Source organism: Mastacembelus armatus, chromosome 11 (assembly GCF_900324485.2).
Source record: "Mastacembelus armatus chromosome 11, fMasArm1.2, whole genome shotgun sequence".
Taxonomy (NCBI): domain Eukaryota; kingdom Metazoa; phylum Chordata; class Actinopteri; order Synbranchiformes; family Mastacembelidae; genus Mastacembelus; species Mastacembelus armatus.
The window spans coordinates 1,153,840-1,180,408 of NC_046643.1; the positions used below are offsets into that span (position 1 = coordinate 1,153,840).

Below are 26,569 nucleotides of genomic sequence, written 5' to 3' on the forward strand. Positions count from 1 at the left end.
CTTTATCTAGAGGATCAAAGCTCTAGGCAGGGAGGTTATATTAAAATGACACATTATGAAACAAGTGATATTATACATAGGAATACAAAAGACAAGGCATATTATGGGAAGTTTATATGTACAGTAATAATTCAAATAGCTCTTTCACTTAGCAGAGTAAGAAATATAATAAAAGTTTTAAAAAATACTCACTGGTAGTGTCATAGCACTTTTGAACATTAAAAGCAATTTGAGATTTTGAGCAAGTGATTTTGGGTGCTACAACAATACCATGGACTTATTGAAGATACTTAAAGAGCAACTTAACAGCAACTGATAATATTGTTCTGAGTGACTTCCAGTGGGAGCGCTTTTGACCTTAGAGCAGACCTTAGACTATATATGGTGATGTTGCTAAAAATAGGTTCAGAATGGCAAGAAACATAAGCAGTCAGACAATTTGACATGTTTAAAACATAAAACAGATGAATTAAACATTAGGCACCAATTATTGCAATTCTTCAGTCAGTGGAGTATTCAGACATATAAGTACAGTGAATCTAAGTTAAAGTTCTTGATGACAGGGTACAAACAATCCATCAAACCACTGTAAGTAAACAGACATGAAATGTTTCTAATATTCTGTCTTTGCACAAGAAACCTGAGTAGTTGTAACACAAATTGAAAACCAAGCATTAAGTGGGTTTGAAAAGTAATGTCACTATCTTCACACTTTGCTGCTATTTACTTGATAAGAAGAGGCAGTAATAAATCAGTTTTCTTTTATCGAAACAACTTCAACTTCACTTTCATGGTGCTCTATGTTCAGATAAAAGTATTAGTCACCACAGGAGAAACTGTTAAACAATATTTGTAATATTTATGATGAAAACTTTATCATCAGAGAAGAAGTCATGGAAGACTCAAACTAGTAACCATCCAAAGCATTCTAGCTTTCAACATGTATCATTAAAACCATGTAGCCACAGTGGTTTCCACTAGCTTTTTCTGATGACAAGGCAATGCTCAATTTTCAGGCACTTTGCTTTGCTGCGCCCTCTGGTCAGCTCTATGAACTACTGCTGAGTCTTCGACGCAGCAGGGAGGCAGGCTTGCTTTCTGTGTCCTCTGTGTCGCTTTCACATTGTCTCTGGAGAAAAGGACCATTAGAAATGGGGTTTAACCTGATGCACACTGATGAATATAAATATATATGTTGCAAAGTAAGCTGTAAACTGTAAAGCTTGCAATGTGAATGAAACAATGCTGTCTCACCTGTAGTGGACCTGGATCTGTGGTGGAGATACCCTTACAAAGCAGTTTCAAATTGACCAGCCGGTTACACATACACACCATGTTGTAGGACATCTAGAAGGGTGCAGGGGGTGTAGAAATATCACTTTACAGACATATATATGAATGTTTTTAAGCATTGTACTTGGAGCAAGAAAAATCAGAGCAAATTGATAAACAAAAGGTGATCAAAAGGTGAAATGAAGAGCAGCACTTAAAACGAAACAGTGAACTGTGAGTCTATACTGTATATTCTAAAATTATCTAGAAATCTTGAAACAAAGTACTGGGTTAAGTAATCTGCTGGTGGTCTACAAATTACCTCAGTGTACAGACTGACTCCTTCAGAGCACTCACTACTGTCAGAAAAGCACAGAAGGTCCATTAACACCAAAATCCTGGTGTCATTTCAGATTGAAAAATGAACAAATGTATACATGCTGTGCCAACTGTATGTTATTGCATCTGTCAGTGTTTCTTGTAGTGTGTCTTTTTTGATGTGCTGCCCATAGCTTGCAGCAGGTCTAATTAGCCTTGAGGTACTTGGGTACAAAAGTACTAAGACTGCAAAGATCAGCAGTAAAAGGTAGGGTGCAGTATACACCACCACCTAACAGTGGATTGGACATGAGTAAAATTAAACACCCATACATACCCATAAGTATAAATCAAATAAAAGTTTCCAAAATTTTGTCAATTTAGGTAAATATTATTACACTTATTTGTGAGGTCATTTTTTGTTTTTGCTAAGTTTGTTTTTAATATTTTTTTTAAGCTATAAACATTTTGGATGAGAGACAGCTTTGACGGTGGCAGGGTGTTTAGCAGTGTCGCTTCACATTTCACCATTTCTGTGTGGAGTTTGCATGCTCTCCCCCAGGTCTGTGTCACTTTTCTCTGGGTACTCTGTCTTCCTCCCACAGTCCTAAGGTTTTGGCTAATTGATGACTGATGTGAGTGTTTGTCTCTATGTGTCAGCTGCGACTGGCTCCAGGATAAGTGGTAGATAAGGGATGGATGAAGGACTACCATGGTTTAGAATCCGCTTGTTGCTGTAGGTCATGCACATGTGGCTTCCTATCACTTCTTTCCATCATTTCCTGGCATCTTTCTACTGCTTACAAATAAAGTTTTAAATATAGTTAAATGTTGGTTGAGCATACAGAAAACTTACCTTCCATTTCCTTTTGGCATTGAACCTCTTAAAGTTCTTCATATTGATTGAGGATCGATTCCTATTGGCTGCCTGTTTGCGTGTGATGGGCTGAAACAAATAACAACATTGTCATTATATGCAACACACAATAATGGTTAGTATCATGATGCACTAAATAAGTCAAGCGGGTTTATAGTAGGTAACTGGTAGTTACTTTAATCCAAGGATGAAGCAGACACTCTTCCGCTGTCATTCTCTCACTGAAAGACACATCAGCACAGAATTATGACAGCAGATAAGGGGAGCAGTGGTAAGTAATACAAAATGCTAATCTTTACTCATATGCATATTTTGCCATTCTTCTTCTACATCTAGATGTCTAAATGTCTTTGCTATCATTCCCTGGGGGAGCACCACAAGGGCACCAAAATGTCCAACAGTGACCCTGCCAAAAAGAATTGTACAGTTACATGGATTCACCATTTTACTATAATATTTTATATTAGTTAAACCTTAACCATGAAACTATGTCAGACTTTTAGTGTCACATAAATCATTTAAAAATTTTGAATTACTTTCAGTAATTGTCTATTGTTAATAAAAACTGTAATTATTAACAGTTTTAAAAATAATAAATAAGTTTAACATTTAAACAGCCAATAAAAGATAATAATTTTCATTCATTTGAAATTTATTTTCATATTAATCCATCAACAGTGCAGACCTCTGTTCCAACATCTGCAAACGGCAACTGCTATCACAGCTAGAGATTGACGAGAACGTCAAGGGGGAGCCAGGACAAGAGGTCGGGGGGAAATAATACCAGCACGAGCTGAGATTGGGTACCAAGCCACAATAATAACAATCCCCACACGCTCAACACAAGAGCACCTGACCTGAGATTACTTGGGAGCCAGTTACCAAGAGTGCAAATGGCTAACGGAAAGCTGGACAGTCCTGATCCTGAAGGACCCCACAAAGGGAGCAGTCCCATCCAACTATTGCCCAGTAACCTGCCTCTGCACAAAATGGAAGCTCCTGTCAGGCATCATAGCAACTAAGATGAGTAAGCACATGGCTCAGTGCATGAGTGGGTCCCAGAAAGGAATGGGAGCAAAACAAAACTAAGGGAGCAAACATCAACTACTAGTAGATAAAGCAGTCACTTGAGACTGTTAATCCAGAAGGACCAACCTGAGCAACCCCTTTGATTGACTACAAGAAAGCCTACAACTCAATGTCTCACACACGGATCCTGTTATGCAATAGGACTCTAAGAGCCTTCATAAGGAACTCAATGGGATTGTGGAAAACAACCCTAGAGGCCAACCTCAAGCCTATTGCACAAGTCTACATTAAGTGCAACATCTACCAAGGAGATGCTCTGTCCCCGCTGGTGTTCTGCATAGGCCTGAACCCCCTCAGCCAGATCATCACTAGGACTGGTTTCAGATAACTACTATGAAATGGAGCAACCATCAGCCACCTCCTGTACATGAATGACATCAAACTGTATGGCCAGAAGTGAGCGAGACATTGACTCACTGATCCAAACCACCAGGATCTACAGCAACATCAGAATATCATTCAGACTGAATAAGTGTGGTCAGATGATAAAGAGAGGGTCGCATGTCAGGACTGAAAGAATTGAACTGCTAGAAGGCAGCATAGCGGATGTTGAGGAAAGCTACAAGTACCTTGGAATCCCACAGGCAAATGGGAACCAAGAAGAAGCCGCAAGGAAAGCAACCACAGCCAAATACCTACAGAGAGAAAGGTAAGTCCTAAGAAGCCTGCTAAATGGGAAGAAGGCTATCCAGGCTATCAACACCGCTGCCATAATAAGCTGGCCAAAAGAGGAGACAGAGGTCACTGATGTTAAGACAAGGAACAGAAGCCTGACGTGAAGGGAGAAGAGCAAGAACCATCATGGCAGGACAAACCCCTGCACAGTATGTGCCACCAACAGATAGAAGAAGTAGCTGATATTGAAAAGTCCTACCAGTGGCTGGAAAAGGCTGGACTGAAAGACAACACACAGCACTAATCATAGCAGCACAAGAACAATCCCTGAGCACAAGATCAATAGAGGCTGGTTGTAAGATGCTAGCAGGCAGGGCAAACATGGAACGCCATAACCAAGTGGCCGGCATAGTGTACAGGAACATCTGTGCTGAGTATGGTCTGGAGGTCCCAAGGTCAAAATGGGACACACCTCCACAGGTGTTGAAGAATGACCGAGCTAAGACGTTGTTTGGGACTTCAGGATACTGACAGGCAAACGGGTGATGGCAAACCAACCGAACATAGTAGTGGTGGACAAACAGCAGAAGAAGGCCGTAGTGTTAGATGTAGCAATCCCAAGTGATAGCAAAATCCGAAAGAAGGGACATGAGAAGCTTGAGAAATACCAAGGGCTGAAAGAAGAGCTAAGAATCTACAGCTAAGAGCCATAAGAAACAGCATCCTCCATGGAAGAAGGGTTTGGAAAACAAGATCAAGGCAGCATGATGAGAAGCTATTAGAAATGCAGAAAGGTGTGATAGAGAAAGGCTTACCTGAGAAGTATGACATATAAAGTGCCTTGAAATGACTGAATTGTGATTTGGCGCTATACAAATAAAACTGAATTGAATGGAATTTCTGACAAGCAGTGTGTTTACTCTTTTCTTCTTCTTCTAGTAAATAAGTGGCAGGATAGATGCAGCAAAGGCAGCACAACCCATTCGTGGCATGTTCTGCCAACTGGTAAATATAAACTGTAGTAAATTTAACATAGTGTACAGCAACATCTGTGCCAAAAATGCGAAATGCCACCCAAGGTTTTTGAGAACGACCAGGCTAAGATCCTGTGGGACTGCCATATACAGATATATGTACATATATATATATATATTCTTATCTATCATGTTTGTTCTGTACTGTATTTATTCTGTCATTCAGTAGGACCTCTGCTTGCAGACTGAAAACGTAGGAAAAAAAGGTAGATAAGGTCATTTTCTGTAGAGCATAAAGATCTCAGTAAATTCCCCACCCTCTTCACACACAGGCATATATGCACACACACACCTATTGACTGAAACTTCAAACTTCAAACTGAATGATCAGTATAGTATAGTATAGTATTGTTTCAGCAGACAAATTGGAAATGTGCAATAGAACTTTATCATGATTAAAATGTGAATGTGAAATGTAACAAAATTTAAAAAACACTCATAGTCCTCCATGTGACACAACTATGATTACACTGTTGTGTTTTTTCTAGTTAGAGAACTGGTTGCAGAAAATGAAAGTTTTATTCACAAGCAATACATGAAGTGTCCTATTTCATTTAGCACTGCCAGAGCCCCAGTTGCCAGTGGAGTTACTCCAACAACCCTGCCATTACCCATAACAAACACTGCTTATGCTACATACCTGGCATTTTTCACCAAAAGTTTCTCGATGAAATCTTTGGCCATGGAGCTGGTTGTGCTAAAGTATCGGGCATTAAACTCATACTTCATGGCAATGATATTCTTCAGAGTCTCTTCATCACTATCACCTTGGAATGGTGACAAACCACTTAGTCTGAGGACAGAGTGCACAGTGAGAGTGAGACTGCAGTATGTCCACATCTACCTCCGTCCATGAGTCTACTAGTAATTCTAAGTCAGAAAAAAGCTTCACAGATGAAAGGTCAACAATTTCAAAACTGAAAGTAAAGGAGACAATGAGTTTAAAGCTGAAGGCTATAATACACATGATGGAAAAAGAGAAAAGACCAGTAAGTGCAGATTCACATAGTATTAAAATAATTTTAGATGTTTCCATGTGAGCTTTCTGACCATTAAATATTTGCAGCGACAAATTATATGCCCACATGCTTAAAGGCCTACAGACAAGCCTGTACAACTTACAGTATGTAGGTAATAACTCCGATGCTCCTGGAGGACAAAGAAACATAGGACACAGGCAGTCATGTGGTGTGATTTGAACCTTTTCACTACTACATGACAAACATGGGACAAATATTGCATCCAACAGCTAAAGTCATTCAGTGTTGCATTCAAATGTTTTTTTTTAAATTTGGTTTTCTCAAAATGCCAGCAGACTCTTGACAATTAGAATGAAATCAGTGAGGCTCAGAACAGGCCCCAGCATGCCACTAAGAGGAATGCATTCTCCTGTCTATAGAGACAGATCATTAAGATACTTAAAATAGTTCAGAAATTCATAGAAACACCAACTAGGTGTTTGTGTACAATCATTAATTATAACGCTTTCTGTGGAAGATGTAAAATTGTGAAAATCACTGCAGAATACAGTAGATGAAAAAACACTCACCACATATCTGCTGCTGTGCTCAGAGGTTCATTGTTGATCACCTCAGGGCCTGAAAGAGGGAGAAGAGAATGTGATCAGGATGGGGTGGTATAATTCTCATCTTCCCAGGTATCAGGGAGCTCTGAAGCTATCGATTTAATATGAATATGGCATACTTAAATACTCAGTCTAAAGGAATATGAATGTGTAACAAAGTTATTGGATACCTTGGAAAAAAAATGTGAATGCAGATATTTAGTAAAAATAATGATTAAAGAAATTACGCTATTATGTGTGCAATATGCCCACCTCTGCCATTTGTCAGTCTAATTAGTTAAAACCTAAAAATTGACCCAAGCTTTACTGCCAGAGCATAACTCAGGCCAGAATCAAACATGTGCCTTTGGCATGATAGCGCTACACTTTATACGTTCGCCATCCTCCCTGACAATCAGCCATATGGTGCTGTTTCTTAGGAATGACAAGGTGACTGAAAAAGTAGGTTTTAAAATACTAATTTGGGAGAGTTGATTTAAGACTGCAATGCACCTCTGGTCTCCCCTTCTCTGTGGTCAGCCATGTTGTGTTTTAATGAAGCCCAATTGAAAATATTTTTGCTGATAAAACTAAAGACAACATATGGTTGTGACTGCAGCTGTCTGATATAAGGGATTTAACATGAGTGTTCACAAAGATGTTTTAATTCTAGCAAACTGTACATGGTGTTGTGCTTCATGTTTAATAGATCTTGACTAGATACATGACACCATGGTGTAACAGATTGTAATTATTTATCTGGCACTGTGCCTGTATATTTGCACATCTACAAACAGGCTAATAGGCTTTGGGATACCTGGTGGAGAACTGCACGTTGAATCTTTTTAGCCTATTCCTGAAGCAATGCAGTGACTGTGCATCCAGGGCACCACAAACATACTGAGAAAAAAGTGTGACATTTTGATTTGCTACAATTGTAGTTTTCAATTTATACACAGCTGACCTATATCAGTGGTGGCAGGTAAGAAAAGGACCTCTGCAATAGTGTGGATTTTTTGCATTATGCAATCCAGTGAGCAATGTCATTAAATGCCTGTTATAGAACTAGTTTGCATTATGTGTCAAGTAGCCCATTTGTTTGTCACATTTGGGCCCAGTTTTTAAAAATCTTTCTTTTGTTTTTTTTCCACAAAATAGACATGCTCATTTCTGACCTGCTTTTGTACCACAGACCTTGGTAAAATACCAAATACATTAACCAATGAGACAGGTCTATAACTGCCATATGGTTGAGACTCCTTCCCTTTACTGATTTTAAAGCAATTTAACTTTTTCTTATGCTGGTAGGAATTAAGTGTTATTTTCTGATTTATTAAAAAAATACAGATACATACCTAGAGGAAAATATACCACTTAATGCCTACACAGAATTGATGACATATCTCTCTCTTGATGCAACTCAAAATCTTTGTCTTAGCTCCTTGATATAGTTATTCCTGCATTCCTTGTCATTCTATACATGATAGGAATGTCAGATATGAATATCTAAAAATGAAGAAACCAATAAAAACATCATCCAAGAGGACTCACCAATGTACTGTGGGGTCCCACTTGTGCTCCTGTATTCCTCACCCTGATAGAAAAGGTGGGCCAGGCCAAAGTCAATTAGTTTGATGTTGGGATGTGGTGACACTTTGTCTGACAGCATGATGTTTTCTGGCTGAATTGAGAGAATATTGTTGTTATGATGGAAGCAATGTCAAAAAAAGTTCCTAATTCACTGTTGTGTCTCAAAACATCAACAACAAGGGGAGAAGTCATTCAGTTTACTGTTACCTTGAGGTCAAAGTGGGCAATGTTCTTGCTGTGCATGAAAGTGAGTGCCTTCAGGATTTGCTTCATGAAGTCAATAGCCTCATTCTCCAACAGGTTCTCCTTCTCAGCAATGAAATCAAACAACTCCCCTCCACTAACGCTGAAATGTCAAACATAGATGCATGTAATACTGAAATGTTTATTTTGCTTATAACAGTGATGTGTTTATATGTAGCACACATCATTAGTTGTGACAAGCATACAGCAGTGTTCCTTCCAATGTTACTTATAGATAAGTCAGAATTTAAAATTTATATAAACGGAATAAAATGACTTGCAAAACCCATATTTCATTGTGAAAAGAACAAAGACAACACATCAAACATTGAAAGTGAGGTTTTTTTAAAAAATATATACTCATTTTCAATTTGAAGCCAGCAACATAGTGTTTGGGATCTTAAAAGATCAGCAAATTTACTTCTTATACGTTCTGAAAATGAAATGTTTTCCCATTCTTGTCTGTTATGAAATTTCAGCAGTTTGGGTTCTACTTTGTTGTATACTTTACTTCATAATGCGCCAAATGCTTTCAGTGAATAATAGACTTGAACTGCACATAGGCCTGTGTGTATTACCATGCAGAAAGAAAAGAAGCCAGGTCCTCCCTGAAAAATATGTCATATAGATAGCAGGATATCTTGCTCAAGAACCTGTACATAGTTGCAAGAACAAGTAATGGCACTGTTTGTTGTTACTGGCCCCATCAACCTGCAGTGTCAATTTGTTGTTTATTGTTGCTGTTCTTTTCTCTCTCCTCTATCCACTCACCCCAACCGGTCGAGGCAGATGGCTGCCCAAACTGAGCCCGGTTCTGCTGGAGGTTTCTTCTCCACTGTCACAATGTGCTTGCTCAAAACGGATATGTAAAGTGCTGTGAGATTAATTTAATGTGTATTGACATCATATAAACAGACTCAATTGAGCTGAATATTGAATTACCAATATGGGATAAATTTAATTTTCAAAATGAATGACATGAATTTTTATTTACAATTTACACAGCATTTTTTCAATTCTGGCTCTGTAGCGTTTTCCTTTTTTGGCTCAAATGTTTATCAAGCTCATGGCCAGGAGATTCTGGTGTGGAGGTGGAGCTGTCTTTGGCATAGGACAGACAGAGCAGGTCGTAGGGTGGTAGTGCCAGGTGTGTACAGGTGCATCTCGAAAAAATTAGAATCATCATCATCAAAAAGTTGATTTTTATGATTCCAACTTAGAGCTAATGAAAACCCCAAACTCTGCATCTCAAAAAAATTTGAATATTACTTAAGAATAATTTAAAAAACGGATTTTTAACACAGAAATGTTCCGACTACTGAAACGTATGAACATGTACAACACTCAATACTTGGTCAGGGCTCTTTCTGCATGAATTGCTGCAACAATGCAGCATGGCATGGCACATCCATCAGTCTGTGGCACTGCTGAGGTGTTATGGAAACCCAGGTTGCTCTGATAGCAGCCTTCAGCTCTTCTGTGTTATTGGGTCTGGTGTCTCGCATCTTCGTCTTCAAAATACCCCATAGATTTTCTATGGGATTTAGGTGAGGTGAGTTTGCTGGCCAATCAAGCACAAGATACCATGGTAACTACCTTTGGCAGTGTGGGGAGGTGCCAAGTCCTGTTGGAAAATGAAATCAGCATTTCCATAAAGCTGGTTAGCAGAGGGATCCATGAAGTGCTCTAAAAACTTCCTGGTAGACGGCTGCACTGATGTCGGACCTAGTAAAACACAGTGGACCAACACCAGCAGATGACATGACTCCCCAAACCACTACATGATGTCAAGAAACTTGGATTCTGTGCCTCTCCTCTCTTCCTGCAGACTTTCAAAATGAATAGTGAGCAACTGTCCAGTCCTTTTTCAGACTTAGAGAAACTTTATTTATTCTCAAGGGGGAAATTCAGTTTGCAGTCAAGTCACAGCAAGAAAAAAAACAATGTCACAATGTCATTCATCAACAGAAACGCAGCATAATTCGCCTACAATTTAGATAATTTTCAGTCCAACAGGTCAGTGTTAATGTCGTTGACGAAGTATTTTCGTTATAATTTTCGTCAACGACAAGTTTTCACTGACGAAAACGAGACGTTAACTAAAAAATTAAATGATGACGAAAACTAAATAAAAATATTGACATTTTCATTGACTAATAAAAACGTGACGAAAATGTGAGGGAGGGACGTTTTTAGAAAAGATCCAATCAGAATTAATCTTCTTAGACACACATTTGAAAAGTAACTGATCCACCTAGTGACGTGGGATGCGCGAGTGCACGACATCATCATAGCCTACACTGGGTTTCTGTCTGACTTAAACTATAATGAAATGGATACAGCTGGAGAAAACAAAGAGAAGATATATGGGTCAGTTTCATCTTTGATGCAATGGCATTACTGCTAAATACAGTTTTTCTTTTAAATATTTTGGAGTTGCTCTTTTGCTTTAAAGAATGAAGAATGTCATATGCAGGTTATAAACGATGCATATCTAATTTTTGGTTTTTTATGGAAAGGCCATATTCCATATATATTTAATGAAACTTATTTTTTATTTAATTTTAATTTAGAATATTTTGTATATTACAATTGTTTTACTAAATTACACTTAAATTAAACCCAATATATTTTAGTTGACTAAATCTACAGTAGATTTAGTCGACTAAAAATAGACAAACTAAAATAAAGCAGATGACTAAAATATGACTAAAACTAAAATTGCATTTTAGTCAAAAGACTATGACTAAAACTAAATTAAAATCTGCTGTCAAAATTAACACTGCAACAGGTTTATACCATCAAGAGCAGAGCAGCGTACATGTTCAGACCAATACACAAGTCATAAAGTGCAGAACACTTACAGCAACAAGTGGAGAAAGTGCAGTGACAATAGGGAATAAACAAAAATAGAAAACGTCCCTAGCCCAGGTAGGACGATGATGTCGTCTCTGGTTCAAGAGTAGCCTGACACAAGGAATGCGACAACTGTAGCCCATGTCCTGCTTACGTCTGTGCGTGGTGGCTCTTGAAGCACTGGCTCCAGCTGCTGTCCACTCCTTGCGAATCTCACCCAAATTGTTGAATGGACTTTGTTTCACAATCCTCACAAGGCTATGGTTATCCCTTTTGCTGGAGGACCTTTTTCTACCACGTCTTTGCTTCCATTCATCTTTCCATTAATGCGCTTGGATACCACACGCCGTGAACAGCCAGCTTCTTTAGTAATGACCTTTTGTGTCTTACCCTCCTTATGCAGGGTGTCAATAATCGTCTTCTGGACAACTGTCAAGTCAGCAGTCTTCCCCATGATTGGCCTACTGAACCACACTGAGAGGCCACTTAAAGGCTCAGGAAACCTTTGTAGGTGTTTTGAGTTAATTAGCTGATTAGAGTGTGATACCATGAGTCTCCAATGTTGAACTTTTTCACAATATTAAAATTTTCAGAGATACTGAATTTTGGGTTTTCATTAGCTGTAAGTTATAATTATCAAAATTAAAAGAAATACACTTGAAATATATCACTCTGTGTGTAATGAATCTATATATAAGTTTCACTTTTTGAATTGAATTACTGAAATAAACCAATTTTTTGATGATATTGTATGCATGTGAACTGGATGTGGGAATGAATTAAGCAGATGGGACTAAGGTCCTCACTATCGCCTTGCCTATTTAATAGGTGTGGGCATCTGTGCAGGAGAGGGGTTAATAACTAATGTAATAAATAAGAAAAACCTTTTTAAAATAAATGTTAGAAATTAAATAAGTAACTAAGGAAAATATTTAAAGCAGTTTAAAGATTAATGTTAACAAAAGCCAATATTACACTATACAATATACCTATTAAGTACATGTACAACTGTGATACACTGTACATTAGTACAAGTGGCAGATTTATGGTTACATGTAAGAAAGCGGTCTTTCTTTCCATGCAAAGATATAGATACGTGATTCAAAATAATGTAGGGTTTCTGTAATTAGTAATGATGGACACTCACATTAGGTTTCCTTATTACAGGGCTCACACTGGCTGACTGTGGCTTGCCTTGGAAGGCACATTCAATTCTGGATTGTTGCTTTTTAACCCTTATTTCTGAAAATTCCTACTTCATTACTTACAATTCTGTTGTAGATATCCAATATTTAAGGTTTGCATTCTCAGGCCTGCTTCCTGTTATTGGATGGAGGTAGGACAGTGAGCCTGACTTATCAGATATAATAAACTGTCAGAATATAATGTTATAACATAATGTCTGCATTACATTTAATGGTGCCAGTCCCAGGGTTTAATCACAAGTAATCAAGTCCAGGTCAGCATTTATGAGCTTGAGTAACAACAGGTCAATATGTCTGATTCTCATACCTTCCTATGCTTGCATTGACCAAACTGGCATTGTCTGCATAGAGATGCATATTGGATTTGTCTAGAAAAACATACAACAATCAAAGGAACAAGCAATTTTTCTGTTACTTCCTAGACTTTACACATTCATTCCTATAGAGTCACCCTAATTGTAACTTGCTTAACCCTAACCCTGTTGGTATACACACATACACACACACACACTCTCTTGTTAACTCACAGCTCCAGAATGAGCACCACCTCAGCTCGGCTCTCAAAAACATCTTTGAGAGTCACAATGTTTGGATGTTGCACAGCCTGGAGGATCTCCACCTCCCGCTCAACACTGCTCCTGTCCAGGCCCAGACGACTGCATGCGTTCTTTCGAATCTTTAGGAACTTGCCTGCCCAACTAGTCCCAGAGGCCCTCTCGCGAACTTGTCGAACCTGCCCAAAATGCCCGCTGGATGGGACGAGGACGAAGAACACCAAGGTTGAGGTGAAGCATAAATGTGTTGATTTGGCACTTAGTTGAGGCAAACTGCATAACAAACCACACATGCTCATTTTGTTTGCACCTAAGTGACTGAACATGCATAATCACTTCAGATATTTGTAAATCCACTGTTTCAGCTAAATTTCAATATGGACATTTGAACAAAAACAAATATCAATAGAAACATTCCTAAAATATTGTTTGAATGGTCAGCACCACCAACAAAATTATACACAACAGTGATGCATATTTTATTGTTTGACACTTTACTCTGGGCTCTAGAATGTGTTCCGACTTTCAGCTTTAAAAGTCTTTAAGCATGTTCACATCCAGTGAATGTAGACAGTTCAGGGGGACAATAATAAGGCTACAATTTTTACATTGCTCAGCCAGTAAGGATGTTACAGAGCTATCTCACTAACTAAAAAAAAATAAATGAGTTCTAGCAACAGAAACACTTTCATAATACTCATTTAGGGGCAGAAGTATAATTAATTAATAATTTTCTGCCAGTTATTTGGAGTCCAGTCGCAGCGGCAGAAGGTTCAGCAAGGTTGTCCAAATGGACCTCTCCCAAGCAAAGGGTGTTCCCAGGCTAGATCAGATATGTAGTCACTCTGGTGATCTCTGGGTCTATCCTAGTGTCTCCTACAAGTTGGATGCAACCAGAATAGCCACCTGTAGTGGAAGGTGTCCATGAGGTATCCTGATCAGATGCCTAAAACACCTCCACTGGCTCCTTTTAACATGAGGGAGCAGCCTTACTTTCTACCAAGCCCAGTAAATGGACATTTTTTTATGAGGCCAGTCTGTAATAGTATAGTACTGGACATCAAGAGACACACAGATTTTCAACGGTAAATAATGTGTTGTTAAGGAAGCGTTTATCATGTCAGTCATCTCAGATCAGCAGCAATGCATGAAAATTAATTCAAGCAACACTAATTTGTGAACAATATGAAGCTAGTATTAGTACGAAGTATAAAGGCCCTTTTATACAGAATGCAACATGTGCTGTGCTGACTGCTGGATTCAGAGCAAAATAGGTGGCATTTTCAAAATTTCTATTATGTTACGAGGGCTGTTAACGCCATAAAAAACGAGTTAAAGCAAATTCCTTTCAACACCACTATTTTTTGATGCACAATTAACACAGACACATTCTGTGATTATTGTTAACCTTTCCTGCTTCAGCCTCCAGACCATATTCAAGAAGCAAAGGGAAAGAAATTGATATTTAGCTAATATCAGACTTCATTTCTACTGGCCACGTGGTTAAATGTCAGAGCATGTGAGAGCTCACGGAGCAAACTGTCATCACACAAGCCATTGGAAATAATGGGGTTCAGAGGTGTCATTGTCATGTCCTGTGTAAAAGCTCGGTTAGTGCGCTAGTTAGCACAGTTCTTGAGACTACATACAAAAAACACACCCAGTTGTTCAACGAATTGATCATAATAAACTACAATGAAAAAGGTTTTACCAATATACAGTGGGTACGGAAAGTATTCAGACCCCTTTAAATTTTTCACTCTTTGTGTCATTGCAGCCATTTGCCAAAATCAAAAAAGTTCATTTTATTTCTCATTAATGTACACTCAGCACCCCATCTTGACAGAAAAAACCAGAAATGTAGAAATTTTTGCAAATTTATTAAAAACGAAAAACTGAAATATCACATGGTCATAAGTATTCAGACCCTGTGCTCAGTATTGAGTAGAAGCACCCTTTTGAGCTAGTACAGCCATGAGTCTTCTTGGGAATGATGCAACAAGTTTTTCCACACCTGGATTTGGGGATCCTCTGCCATTCTTCCTTGCAGATCCTCTCCAGTTCTGCCAGGTTGGATGGTGAACGTTGGTGGACAGCCATTTTCAGGTCTCTCCAGAGATGCTCAATTGGGTTTAGGTCAGGGCTCTGGCTGGGCCAGTCAAGAACGGTCACACAGTGTTTCTGAAGCCACTCCTTTGTTATTTTAGCTGTGTGCTTAGGGTCATTGTCCTGTTGAAAGGTGAACCTTCGGCCCAGTCTGAGGTCCTGAGCACTCTGGAAGAGGTTTTCTTCCAGAATATCTCTGTACTTGGCCGCATTCATCTTTCCTTCAATTGCAACCAGTCGTCCTGTCCCTGCAGCTGAAAAACACCCCCACAACATGATGCTCCCACCACCATGTTTCACTGTAGGGATTGTATTGGGCAGGTGATGAGCAGTGCCTGGTTTTCTCCACACATACCGCATAGAATTAACACCAAAAAGTTCAATCTTGGTCTCATCAGACCAGAGAATCTTATTTCTCATAGTCTGGGAGTCCTTCATGTGTTTTTTGGCAAACTCTATGCGGGCTTTCATATGTCTTGCACTGAGTAGAGGCTTCCGTCGGGCCACTCTGCCATAAAGCCCCGACTGGTGGAGGGCTGCAGTGATAGTTGACTTTGTGGAACTTTCTCCCATCTCCCTACTGCATCTCTGGAGCTCAGCCACAGTGATCTTTGGGTTCTTCTTTACCTCTCTCACCAAGGCTCTTCTCCCACGATTGCTCAGTTTGGCTGGACGGCCAGGTCTAGGAAGAGTTCTGGTCGTCCCAAACTTTTTCCATTTGAGGATTATGGAGGCCACTGTGCTCTTAGGAACCTTGAGTGCTGCAGAAATTCTTTTGTAACCTTGGCCAGATCTGTGCCTTGCCACAATTCTTTCTCTGAGCTCCTTGGGCAGTTCCTTCGACCTCATGATTCTCATTTGCTCTGACATGCACTGTGAGCTGTAAGGTCTTATATAGACAGGTGTGTGCCTTTCCTAATCAAGTCCAATCAGTTTAATTAAACACAGCTGGACTCCAATGAAGGAGCAGAACCATCTCAAGGAGGATCAGAAGAAATGGACAGCATGTGAGTTAAATATGAGTGTCACTGCAAAGGGTCTGAATACTTATGACCATGTGATATTTCAGTTTTTCTTTTTTAATAAATTTGCAAAAATGTCTACATTTCTGTTTTTTTCTGTCAAGATGGGGTGCTGAGTGTACATTAATGAGAAATAAAATGAACGTTTTTGATTTTGGCAAATGGCTGCAATGACACAAAGAGTGAAAAATTGAAAGGGGTCTGAATACTTTCCGTACCCACTGTACATACAAATGGAGGTTCTTAATGCCACATAATAATGTTGGAACTTCCCCTTTTTGAGTAGCAGTGCAAAAGACAATTGGGCAGATGTTGCTGATCCTTTTGCCTTGGTGATGTGCAAAGTCCAAACAAAAATACAAATTGACCTCCACTGTCTCGTGTCTCCCTTTCACAGCAGCAACAGAAACTATTTTGTGTTTATGGACTTTTACAATGTTCACATGTGTCAGGAAATTAGAAAGAAACTCTTCGAAACCAAGCATCCATCCTGAACATGGACATCCAACGTCATACTATTAAATAAAAGAGAGTGAATAATATGTTAAATTTTTACTGTTAAGGTTTATTAACCTTGAATATATACTGTTTTTCCTATATTACCCATAGGGGATTTGTTGGAATATGAAAACCTTCAAGCTGAAACTGAAAGTCAGCTCTTTGCCTTTAGTCACTGTTTCAAATTTAAGAACAAACATAACTAAATATGTAAATGTACAAATATCTTGTGACTGCATTGTAGAGTTAGAGTTAGTAATATCCATACCTTCCCAGGACTTCCCCGAGCTCATAGAAGTCTTCCACATTTTCAGGCTTAAAAACTGCCATGCTGATTTGCTTCGATAACCCTCGTCATGTGTTAGTCCACACCTGGCTATTTAACAGTCAGCATCAAGTGGTTCATGATCCATCAAACTGTAGCTGGGCCTGCATTTGAGTAACAGAATTCAGAAATATATTATATCACATTATAACATTACCATGGAATACGGTGTATTCCATGTATGTTTACTGTAGAAAGAAAAACAACTTCTAATTCTCCTATCATTTGGTTATATGTTGTTGTCATGTGACTCAGTTGTGTCAGAATGAGCATTTGGGCATGGGTTCGTTTTTCTGCACCAGACTTTTCCCAGTCAATATTATGTTCCAAATGAATGCAGATATGGGATCTAAGCTTAATTTAAAAAATACTCTTGACTTTACATGTTCTGAAGGTCACTCCTGCTCAACGCGTGGGGTTTTTCTGTTTGCATTACCTTTAATGGTTCCATCATGAACCATCCATTGCTTTGTTTAATAGCTGTTTATATGTATAAAGTACTGTGATGGACTGGTGACCTGTCCAGGGTGTACCCCTGCCTTCCACCCGAAAGAGAGCTGGGATAGGCTCCAGCAGATCCCCATGACCCCGATTCAGGAAAAAAAGCGGGTATAGAAAATGGATGGATGGATGTATAAAGTACTACAAGAGATTTTCTTTTCTCTTTAATATTCAGCTGTGTGTGTCAAATGTTTCCTAGCAGAAGAGGATGTGCTTTATGTCTGTACTCTAAATTAGTATTTAGTTAAATGTATATAACTATACTTGTAAGTTCAGTAGAGCTGTACTAAGAAAATTCATATTACAATTATTTATAATGATCCAGTGCTATACTAAGCCAGTTACTTTTGTTTCTGCTCTCCTTATGGCCCTTGCAAATGTTTGCTATGCGTCAGGACAGAAAATTTGTAGTGAAGACAAGACAATACTGCATGAGCTTTACATATGTAGAGGATCAAAGAGACCAAAATCATTTTGTTCTTTTGCTAACTTGTTCACCACTGGAGTTTAACATGGTTTATTCCAACACCTTGCTTTTTCAGTATGAATCAATTCACTTAAGGTAAATATTCTTTCCAAAATAAACATTGCATTATTTTTAATAAATTTGCAACATGTTTTTTACTATGATTTACCCGTTATTACAAGCTGCTCTGTGGAATAGAAAGGTCCCTACTAACATCACCAGCTTGTACAAAAGCCCCAATCACACATGGGTGTAGTACTTCCTAATTTCAAGTACTGAAATTGCTGCTGGGAGATGAACCATGTAACTTTTGGATTACTGTTGTTGACTGAAACACTGCAATACAATAAAGGAAATCCTGCTTTAACTAAAGATGGAAGCTCTTTCTTTTCAACCTAGCATTTTTGACACTTTATGTATACAGTATATGCACATACACATATTTGTATTTTTTGACTGTCCCAGTCATCACCTTTAAGAAATTTGCAAAAATAGGAATTTTGTCCTTGCATGTCTTCCCCAATTCCCCTTCTTCTCTGATCACACCTTTCCCCAGCTGAAAAGAGTGATATCTACTGTACTGTATGCAACCAACTTCCCTATATACATCAGACTTCCCTGCATGATTTTCTATGGGTGTGGACAACAAATTGTTGGTCTAGTAGTCCTACCTACAAGTTCTGCATCATTTTTATATACTAAAACAGCATTTTTAACATCAAGTTCACTAGTTATTAACATCTCTTTCACACATTGCTCTACTGAACATGCCAAGTTCATGTCCATGTGCTATGCACTATGCACTATGCTTTGTGCTGTTAATTGTCTGTCCTCATCTACTTTTGTCTTATATTGTCGCATTGCTTTTAACATGCCAGGGTGACTGGTGTATTTTAGATTTTGTACATGCTTTTTATGCTTGAGTTTCTGTTTTCCATGTTTTAATTAGTCCAAGTCATACTTTTGAAACTAAAGTAATTTTCAGCTATTTCTTCACTAGAACATGTCAATACAGGTCCAAGTTCATACCCTCACTGGATGGATGGATATTTATCCTAGCAGTCATGTCAACAAGTATGATTCATCTAGAAACAAGCTTCCATATATTGACACAACTACAGACAAACCCTATACCTGTGTCCATGCATTAATATTCGTCAGGAAGCAACAAGTAATTGAAACAGGTTATTGTATTCTATGTATATCAACTGAGACAGTATATACTAATGCACAAACCTAAAAAATAATATTAACATATCTTACAAAAAAAAAAAAAAAACAGAAAGATCAGGTCCTATCTGACTGACAGTATGCTGCTCAGCAGCACAAATGTGGATCAAATATTACCACATCTATGGCTCTGTGAAACATTCACTGTAAAATCCCTGAAACTCTATCAGCACATGTGGGACCGTATTCATAGAAGTTCCTAATGCAAAAAGTAGCTCCTAGCAACAAAACTCTAAGAAAATTCTTAGTACTGTGGGCATTTAGCAACAATTTCCCTAAAAATTGAAGTGTAGATCTGAGTAAAGATAAAAGTTATTTATGAAGCGTATTAGTCCTTAAAAGACCTCCTAGGGTGGAAAACTAAGAAGGACTCTTAAGAGGCTTAAGAGTTTCTTAGGAAGACGAGAAAATGCAAGAAAGGTGAAGAAATGTGCTGGATAATAATTGAGAGTGACAGAAAAGACTGTGCAGGAATAAAGTTTACATTTGATCTTATTACAGATGCGCTCATTTCAATTACCAACTACTTTTGCTAATTGTTACTCATTACTTCGCTAAAGGACTACCTGAATTTCCCTTCAGGGATTAATAAAGAAGCAGCATGGTAGATTAGTGGTTAGCAGTGTTGCCTCACAGCAAAAAGGGCTCGGGTTCACAACGGGTTTGCATGTTTTCCGTGTGTTTGTGTTTTCTCTGGGTACTCTTTTCGCCCACAGTCCAAAAACATGTATGTCATGTTAATTGCTGACTCTAAATTGCCCGTAGGAGTGAATGTAAGTGTGTGAGGTTGTTTGGCCCTGAGATGGACTGGTGACCTGTCCAGGGTGTACAACTGACTTTCACCCAAAGACAGCTGGGATAGGCTCCAGCAGATCCCCATGACCCTAATTAGGAATAAGCAGGTATAGATAATGGATGGATGGACTAATAAAGCTTATCTCAACTCATCTTATCTCCTGCCCAGCGCAAACATGCTACAATGCCAGAAATGAAGTCATCACAACACAGAGATATTCGGCAACACTGCAGAAGTGATGAGTTAAGATCTGTTACAATCTTCTATCAACAGAACGATCACACAATTAGTACAGCACTGTCAGAACTTCATATTATGTCACAGTCCATTTTGTTTCACTGGACATTCCACCTTGCAGGCTCACAAAAAGGCAGATATGGACTTCCCCAGTGTGGTCACTAATTGTTGGAACACACATCTGAATTTTTGCACTATATGAATAGAAAGAGGTAACACAGCATCAACATTCAAATATGTTAAATTGTGGACTATTTACAATAGGGCCATTTTTCTCCAGTTTCTTTAAAATATATGTGTGTGATTAGGGTTAAACACACAAAAAATAGTCCTGTTTTTTCAAGGTAGATGCTTATAACATTTCATTCACTTTTGTGTGTGTTTGTGGAGGCATGCAAAAAAAAAAAACAAAAAAACAAAATTACAGCCTTCAAAAGGATACCGAGCAACAGGGTCAGCTCCACCTCCTCACAAAGACTTTTGGCCTTTTCCTTGCTCAGAGTTGCTCTGACACTGGTCCTAAATCATTTTCAAGTTAATAATCCTAGCTATAAAATTTTAAGTTAAGTAAAGAGAGTCAATATGAATTCAGCCCAGACCTCCAACCTGGCAAACACGGCTGATGTCATGCCACTTTTCATTACTCTCCACTGGATCCATGTTGCTGCTCGCCTTAAGATCAGGTTACTAATGCTCACCAACGGAATGGCCTCCAGCACAACACCTTACTACCTGAATTCTCTCTTCTGTTTCACTATGATCTACAAACATCTGTTCCTGAAAACTTTATAAGGAAATAATATATAGGTAATGTTATTTATCTGGCAGACACTTAACTAAAGGATTACACTGCTGTAATCCTAAAAATGTGCGCCAGTTATAAAATTTCTTAAGCACACATTCGCCAGAGCTTTGGCACATTATTTGAAAATGTCTGCCTCTCAGCCTCTCAGACTGCATTTTCATATATAACCTCGTCATAACCTTGATTTGTCATGGTATCTTTAGGGCAGCGAGAAAGATAACAGCCATATGTGCATAGCATAACCCTCCATTCTGTACCCCATGAACACTTGCAGAACATCGCGAACACTACATTTGCATGCAAAAACTGTTTCTATAGTGGGCTTGTGCTGACGGGTGATCATCAGTTATTAGTGAAGAAAGACATGAATGTAATGGTCACTGTGTCACTAATACACTTGGTTTTAACTATGTGTGAGCATAAGCATCATAATCCATTACACAGGTGAACTTCAGGCTTCAACTAATAGGGGTGGATCAGCAAAAAAAAGGGGGAACAAATATAACTTTGCTTTCAATTTATTACTAAAAAAATTGAAAAAATAAATTGTGTCAAGAACACTGCATATTGTAACAGTTTGTATGTGCAAATATCCCACTTGCGAGTGCAAATGTGCAGTTTGCAAGCACAAATGTGAAATTCACCCACACAGAAAGAAGAGTTACACGTATGTTTACAATATCACATTCAAACTTTTTCCTCAAATGTTTGTTTGGTGTCACTTCAGACTGGAAAAAAAAAAAACAAAACAAACAAAAAAAAAAACCTCTGTTCAGTGTATGTATTGTAAAGCCAAACTAGCTTCTCACAACAGCATAACTCTGATGCTTCAGCATCTCACCAGAAAGCATCCAGCATACGCATCCAGTACACGGAGTTGAGCCGACACAAGGTAACGTTAACATTACTCTACTTTGTACTTTAACATTATCATCATGAAAGTTCCAGACCTACCATCATGGTGAGCACCTGGGGCTGGAACATGTGTTTGAAGACATGTGTCACAGAAGACATTCAAAATGTATCAGGTTGACTATGACTCCTTGTGTTTAAGAGGATTAACTCAATCTGACAGGCTGTTACTACCAATACTTTGAAAACGATATAATTAAAAGTAATGTTTTAGAAGTTTATGAATGACATTTAAAAATATTTTGCTATATCTAACAAACTTGAATGAATATGATTGGCTGCCTCACAAACTAAGTACAAATACATACAATTATTTAAATATATATATACATTTAATCTTAACACAGCTGTTAAGATGTAGCTGCCAGTCAAGAGGAAAAGAGGAAGGCCAAAGAGGAGGTTCATGGATGTGGTGAAGGAGGACATGTGCAAGGTTGGTGTAACACAGGAAGATACAGAAAACGGAGAAAGATGGAGATGGATGATCCGCTGTGGTGACCCCTAAAGGGAGCAGCCAAAAGAAGAAGATATACATTTAATCTTAACACCATATATACATGATTAGAGTAACCTGCAAATGGTTCATTTAAATTGTATAAACATTCAAAAGGTTTTCAGAGGGTAACATTCTTTATTTACACCAAAATGGGAAAAAACAAATACACAAAAAAAACATACATTTTGTAACAGTTTTCTTCATAACAACTAAGTCTGACATGGCTCAGCCACTTGATAAAAAATATCTAATGGTGAACTGAGTAATTTCTGGAAGATGTTACAGTTATCCAGCCTACAAAAGATTTGTAAGCTGGTCCTGAGGATTCACGGAGGATCCAAGTGGTCATGTCTGCCTGCCTCATCTTTGTCTGGCTGGTCAGTCTACACGGAGAGTGATGCGATCTTCTTTAGGATCTTGCCCATATATGTTGCCGAATCCACCAATACCTCCTCCAATATGGTTATCATCACAGAAGAGAAGGAGAAAAATTGTTTGATTCTCTTGCACTACAAGACTAAGGCTGCATCCGAAATCCCACACTTCCCTAATATATCGTGAATGGGGAAAACCCGGTCTGGTAGCGAGAGACGGCATCCATCCCACTTTGAATGGTGCAGCTCTCATCTCTAGAAATTTGGCCGAGTTTATTAGCCGACCTAAAGCCTGACAATCCAGGGTGGGGACCGGGATGCAGAGACTCAGTCTAAAACGCCTCTCTGCAGTTTCCTTAGAGCCGCCGCCCCCCTCAAACCACATAGAGACTGTGTCTGCCCCTCGAACATATAAATCAAATAAATCAGAAGTTAACAGAAAAGGAGTTATTCATAAAAACTTAATAAAAATTAAGACCACTCCTCTTATTGAACAGAAAAACAGAACTGTCAAATGTGGACTATTAAATATTAGGTCCCTTTCATCTAAATCTTTGTTAGTAAATGATTTGATAACTGATCACCAAATTGACCTACTTTATCTTACTGAAACCTGGTTACAGCAGGATGAATATGTCAGTCTGAATGAATCAACCCCCCTCAGTCATAAAAATTATCATGTTCCTCGAAGCACAGGTCGAGGTGGAGGAGTAGCTGCAATCTTCCACTCAAACGTATTATTAAACTTTAATTCTCAGATCAGTTATAACTCATTTGAGAGCCTCACTCTTAGTCTCTCACATCCAAACTGGAAAACACAAAAACCAGTTCTACTTGTCATTGTGTACCGTCCACCTGTCCCTTACTCAGAGTTTTTAACTGAATTCCCTGACTTTCTGTCTGATTTAGTGCTTAGATCAGATAAAGTCATTATAGTGGGAGATTTTAACATTCATGTAGATGTTCAAAATAATAGTCTCAGCACTGACTGCATTTAATTCTATATTAGATTCAATTGGTTTCATTCAAAATGTTAATAAACCCACCCACTGTTTCAATCACACCCTTGATCTTGTTCTGACCTATGGCATCGAAATTGAACATCTAATAGTTTTTCCCCCAAATCCTGTTTTGTCAGATCATTCTTTAATAACTTTTGAATTTAAAATGATGGATCATGCAGCGTTTGGAAGAAAATTCCACTACAGCAGATGTTTATCCGACAACACTGTTAATAAATTTAAGAAAATGATTCCATCTTTATTTACATCTATGCCAAGTATAAACATAGTGGAGGGCAGTTGCTTCAATCCCACTCCCTACCAAATTGATCATGTTGTTGACAGCGCTGTAACCTCACTGCGTGAAATGCTTGATTCTGTAGCCCCTCTGAAAAAGAAGTTAGTGAATCAGAGAAGACTAGCCCCATGGTATAATTTACATATTCGTACCTTAAAGCAGGCATCACGAAGGCTGGAAAGGAAGTGGCGTTCCACAAACTTAAAGGAAATTTTTCTAGCCTGGAAAAACAGTCTACTAACATATTAAAAAGCTCTCCGTAAAGCCAGAACTGCATACTATTCATCACTAATCGAGGAAAATAAGAACAATCCCAGGTTTCTTTTCAGCACTGTAGCCAGGCTGACAAAAAGTCACAGCTCTGTTGAGCCCAGTGTTCCCTTAGCTCTCAGCAGTGATGAATTTATGAGTTTCTTTACAAATAAAATCACAACTATTAGAGATAAAATTCAGCAGATGCTTCCTATACCTGCAATAAATGAATCTTCTACTACAGTAGCTCTTGAATCATCTGTAGGACCTCAGTTATGTTTAGACTGCTTCTCTCCCATAGATCTCTCTGAATTTACATCAGTAGTTGCTTCATCGAAATCATCAACGTGTCTCTTAGACCCCATCCCGACTAGACTGCTTAAAGGCACCCTGCCATTAATCAACTCATCTTTATTGGACTTGGTAAATTTATCTCTAGTATCAGGCTACGTACCACAGGCCTTTAAGACTGCAGTAATCAAACCTTTACTCAAAAAGCCTAGTCTTGATCCAGGAGTCTTGGCTAATTATAGACCAATATCCAACCTGCCATTTATTTCTAAAATCCTAGAAAAAGCTGTTGCTAAGCAGCTATCAGACCACTTACACAGGAATGAACTATTTGAAGATTTTCAATCAGGATTTAGAGCACATCATAGTACAGAAACAGCACTGTTGAAAGTTACCAACGATCTTCTCTTAGCCTCAGATAATGGACTTGTTTCAATACTTGTCCTCCTAGACCTTAGTGCAGCATTCGACACCATTGACCACAATATCTTATTACAGAGACTGGAGCATGTGATTGGTATCAGAGGAACAGCGTTAAAGTGGTTCCAATCCTATTTATCGGACAGATTCCAGTTTGTTCATGTCCATGATGAACCTTCCACACGAACAAAAGTTAGTTATGGAGTTCCACAAGGCTCCGTTCTAGGACCGATTCTGTTCACCCTGTACATGCTTCCTTTAGGATATGTCATTAGGAAGCACTCTATTAATTACCACTGCTATGCAGATGACACTCAGTTGTATCTATCTATTAAACCTGTTAACACAAACCAGTTAACCAGACTTCAAGTCTGTCTAACTGACATAAAGGCCTGGATGACCAGTAACTTTTTACTTTTAAACTCGGAGAAAACAGAAGTCATTATATTTGGGCCAAAAAATCTCAGAAATAACTTTTCTCAAATTATAGCTACTCTAGATGGCATAGCCCTGGCCTCCACAGCACTACTGTAAAAAACCTTGGAGTTATTTTTGACCAGGACATGTCCTTTAACTCACACATAAACAAATCTCTAGAACTGTATTCTTTCACCTGCGCAACATTTACAAAATTAGGAGCTTCCTGTCTCAAAATGATGCAGAAAAACTAGTCCATGCATTTGTTACCTCAAGGCTAGATTACTGTAACTCATTACTATCTGGATGTCCCAATATCTCCATAAAAAGCCTCCAATTAATCCAGAATGCCGCAGCCAGAGTCCTGACAGGAACTAGCAGGAGAGATCATATTTCTCCTATATTGGCTTCTCTTCATTGGCTCCCTGTAAAATATAGAATAGAATTTAAAATCCTTCTTCTCACATACAAATCCCTTCATAATCAAGCTCCTTCATACCTTAAAAACCTCATAGTACCATATTATCCCAATAGACCACTTCGCTCTCAGAGTGCAGGCCTACTTGTGGTTCCCAGAGTTTCCAAAAGCAGAATGGGAGGCAGAGCCTTTAGTTATCAAGCTCCTCTCCTATGGAACCAGCTCCCAGCCTGGGTTCAGGAGGCAGACACTCTCTATATTTTTAAGGATAGACTTAAAACCTTCCTCTTTGACAAAGCGTATAGTTAGGGCTGGCTTCAGGCAACCCTGAACCATCCCTTAGTTAGTTATGCTGCTATAGGCCTAGACTGCCCGAGGACCATCGGTGCACTGAGCTCCCCTACCCTAACCCCCCCCTTTCCCTTCCCCTCTCTTCTCTCCTCCCACCTCATGTATATTCCACCATTGAATCTTACTAACCTTGTGT

The 26,569-nt window shown here is 38.7% G+C and overlaps 1 protein-coding gene across 1 annotated transcript in view; it reads right to left on the reverse strand.

The window, feature by feature from the left end:
• Positions 1 to 364: 364 nt before the first annotated feature.
• The window catches only part of LOC113125981 (death-associated protein kinase 2), a 35,526-nt gene continuing 9,321 nt past the window's right edge, over positions 365 to 26,569 (reverse strand). Inside the window, exons 2-12 of the mRNA XM_026299684.1 lie at positions 17,112 to 17,272; positions 13,191 to 13,412; positions 8,567 to 8,705; positions 8,321 to 8,450; positions 6,755 to 6,803; positions 6,328 to 6,354; positions 5,846 to 5,998; positions 2,643 to 2,688; positions 2,447 to 2,536; positions 1,255 to 1,347; positions 365 to 1,129 (exon numbers count right to left, since the gene is read on the reverse strand). Of these exons, the coding sequence (XP_026155469.1) occupies positions 1,049 to 1,129; positions 1,255 to 1,347; positions 2,447 to 2,536; positions 2,643 to 2,688; positions 5,846 to 5,998; positions 6,328 to 6,354; positions 6,755 to 6,803; positions 8,321 to 8,450; positions 8,567 to 8,705; positions 13,191 to 13,412; positions 17,112 to 17,173 (1,092 nt within the window). The 5' untranslated portion in view covers positions 17,174 to 17,272 and the 3' untranslated portion in view covers positions 365 to 1,048. The remainder of the gene's footprint in view (positions 1,130 to 1,254; positions 1,348 to 2,446; positions 2,537 to 2,642; positions 2,689 to 5,845; positions 5,999 to 6,327; positions 6,355 to 6,754; positions 6,804 to 8,320; positions 8,451 to 8,566; positions 8,706 to 13,190; positions 13,413 to 17,111; positions 17,273 to 26,569) is intronic.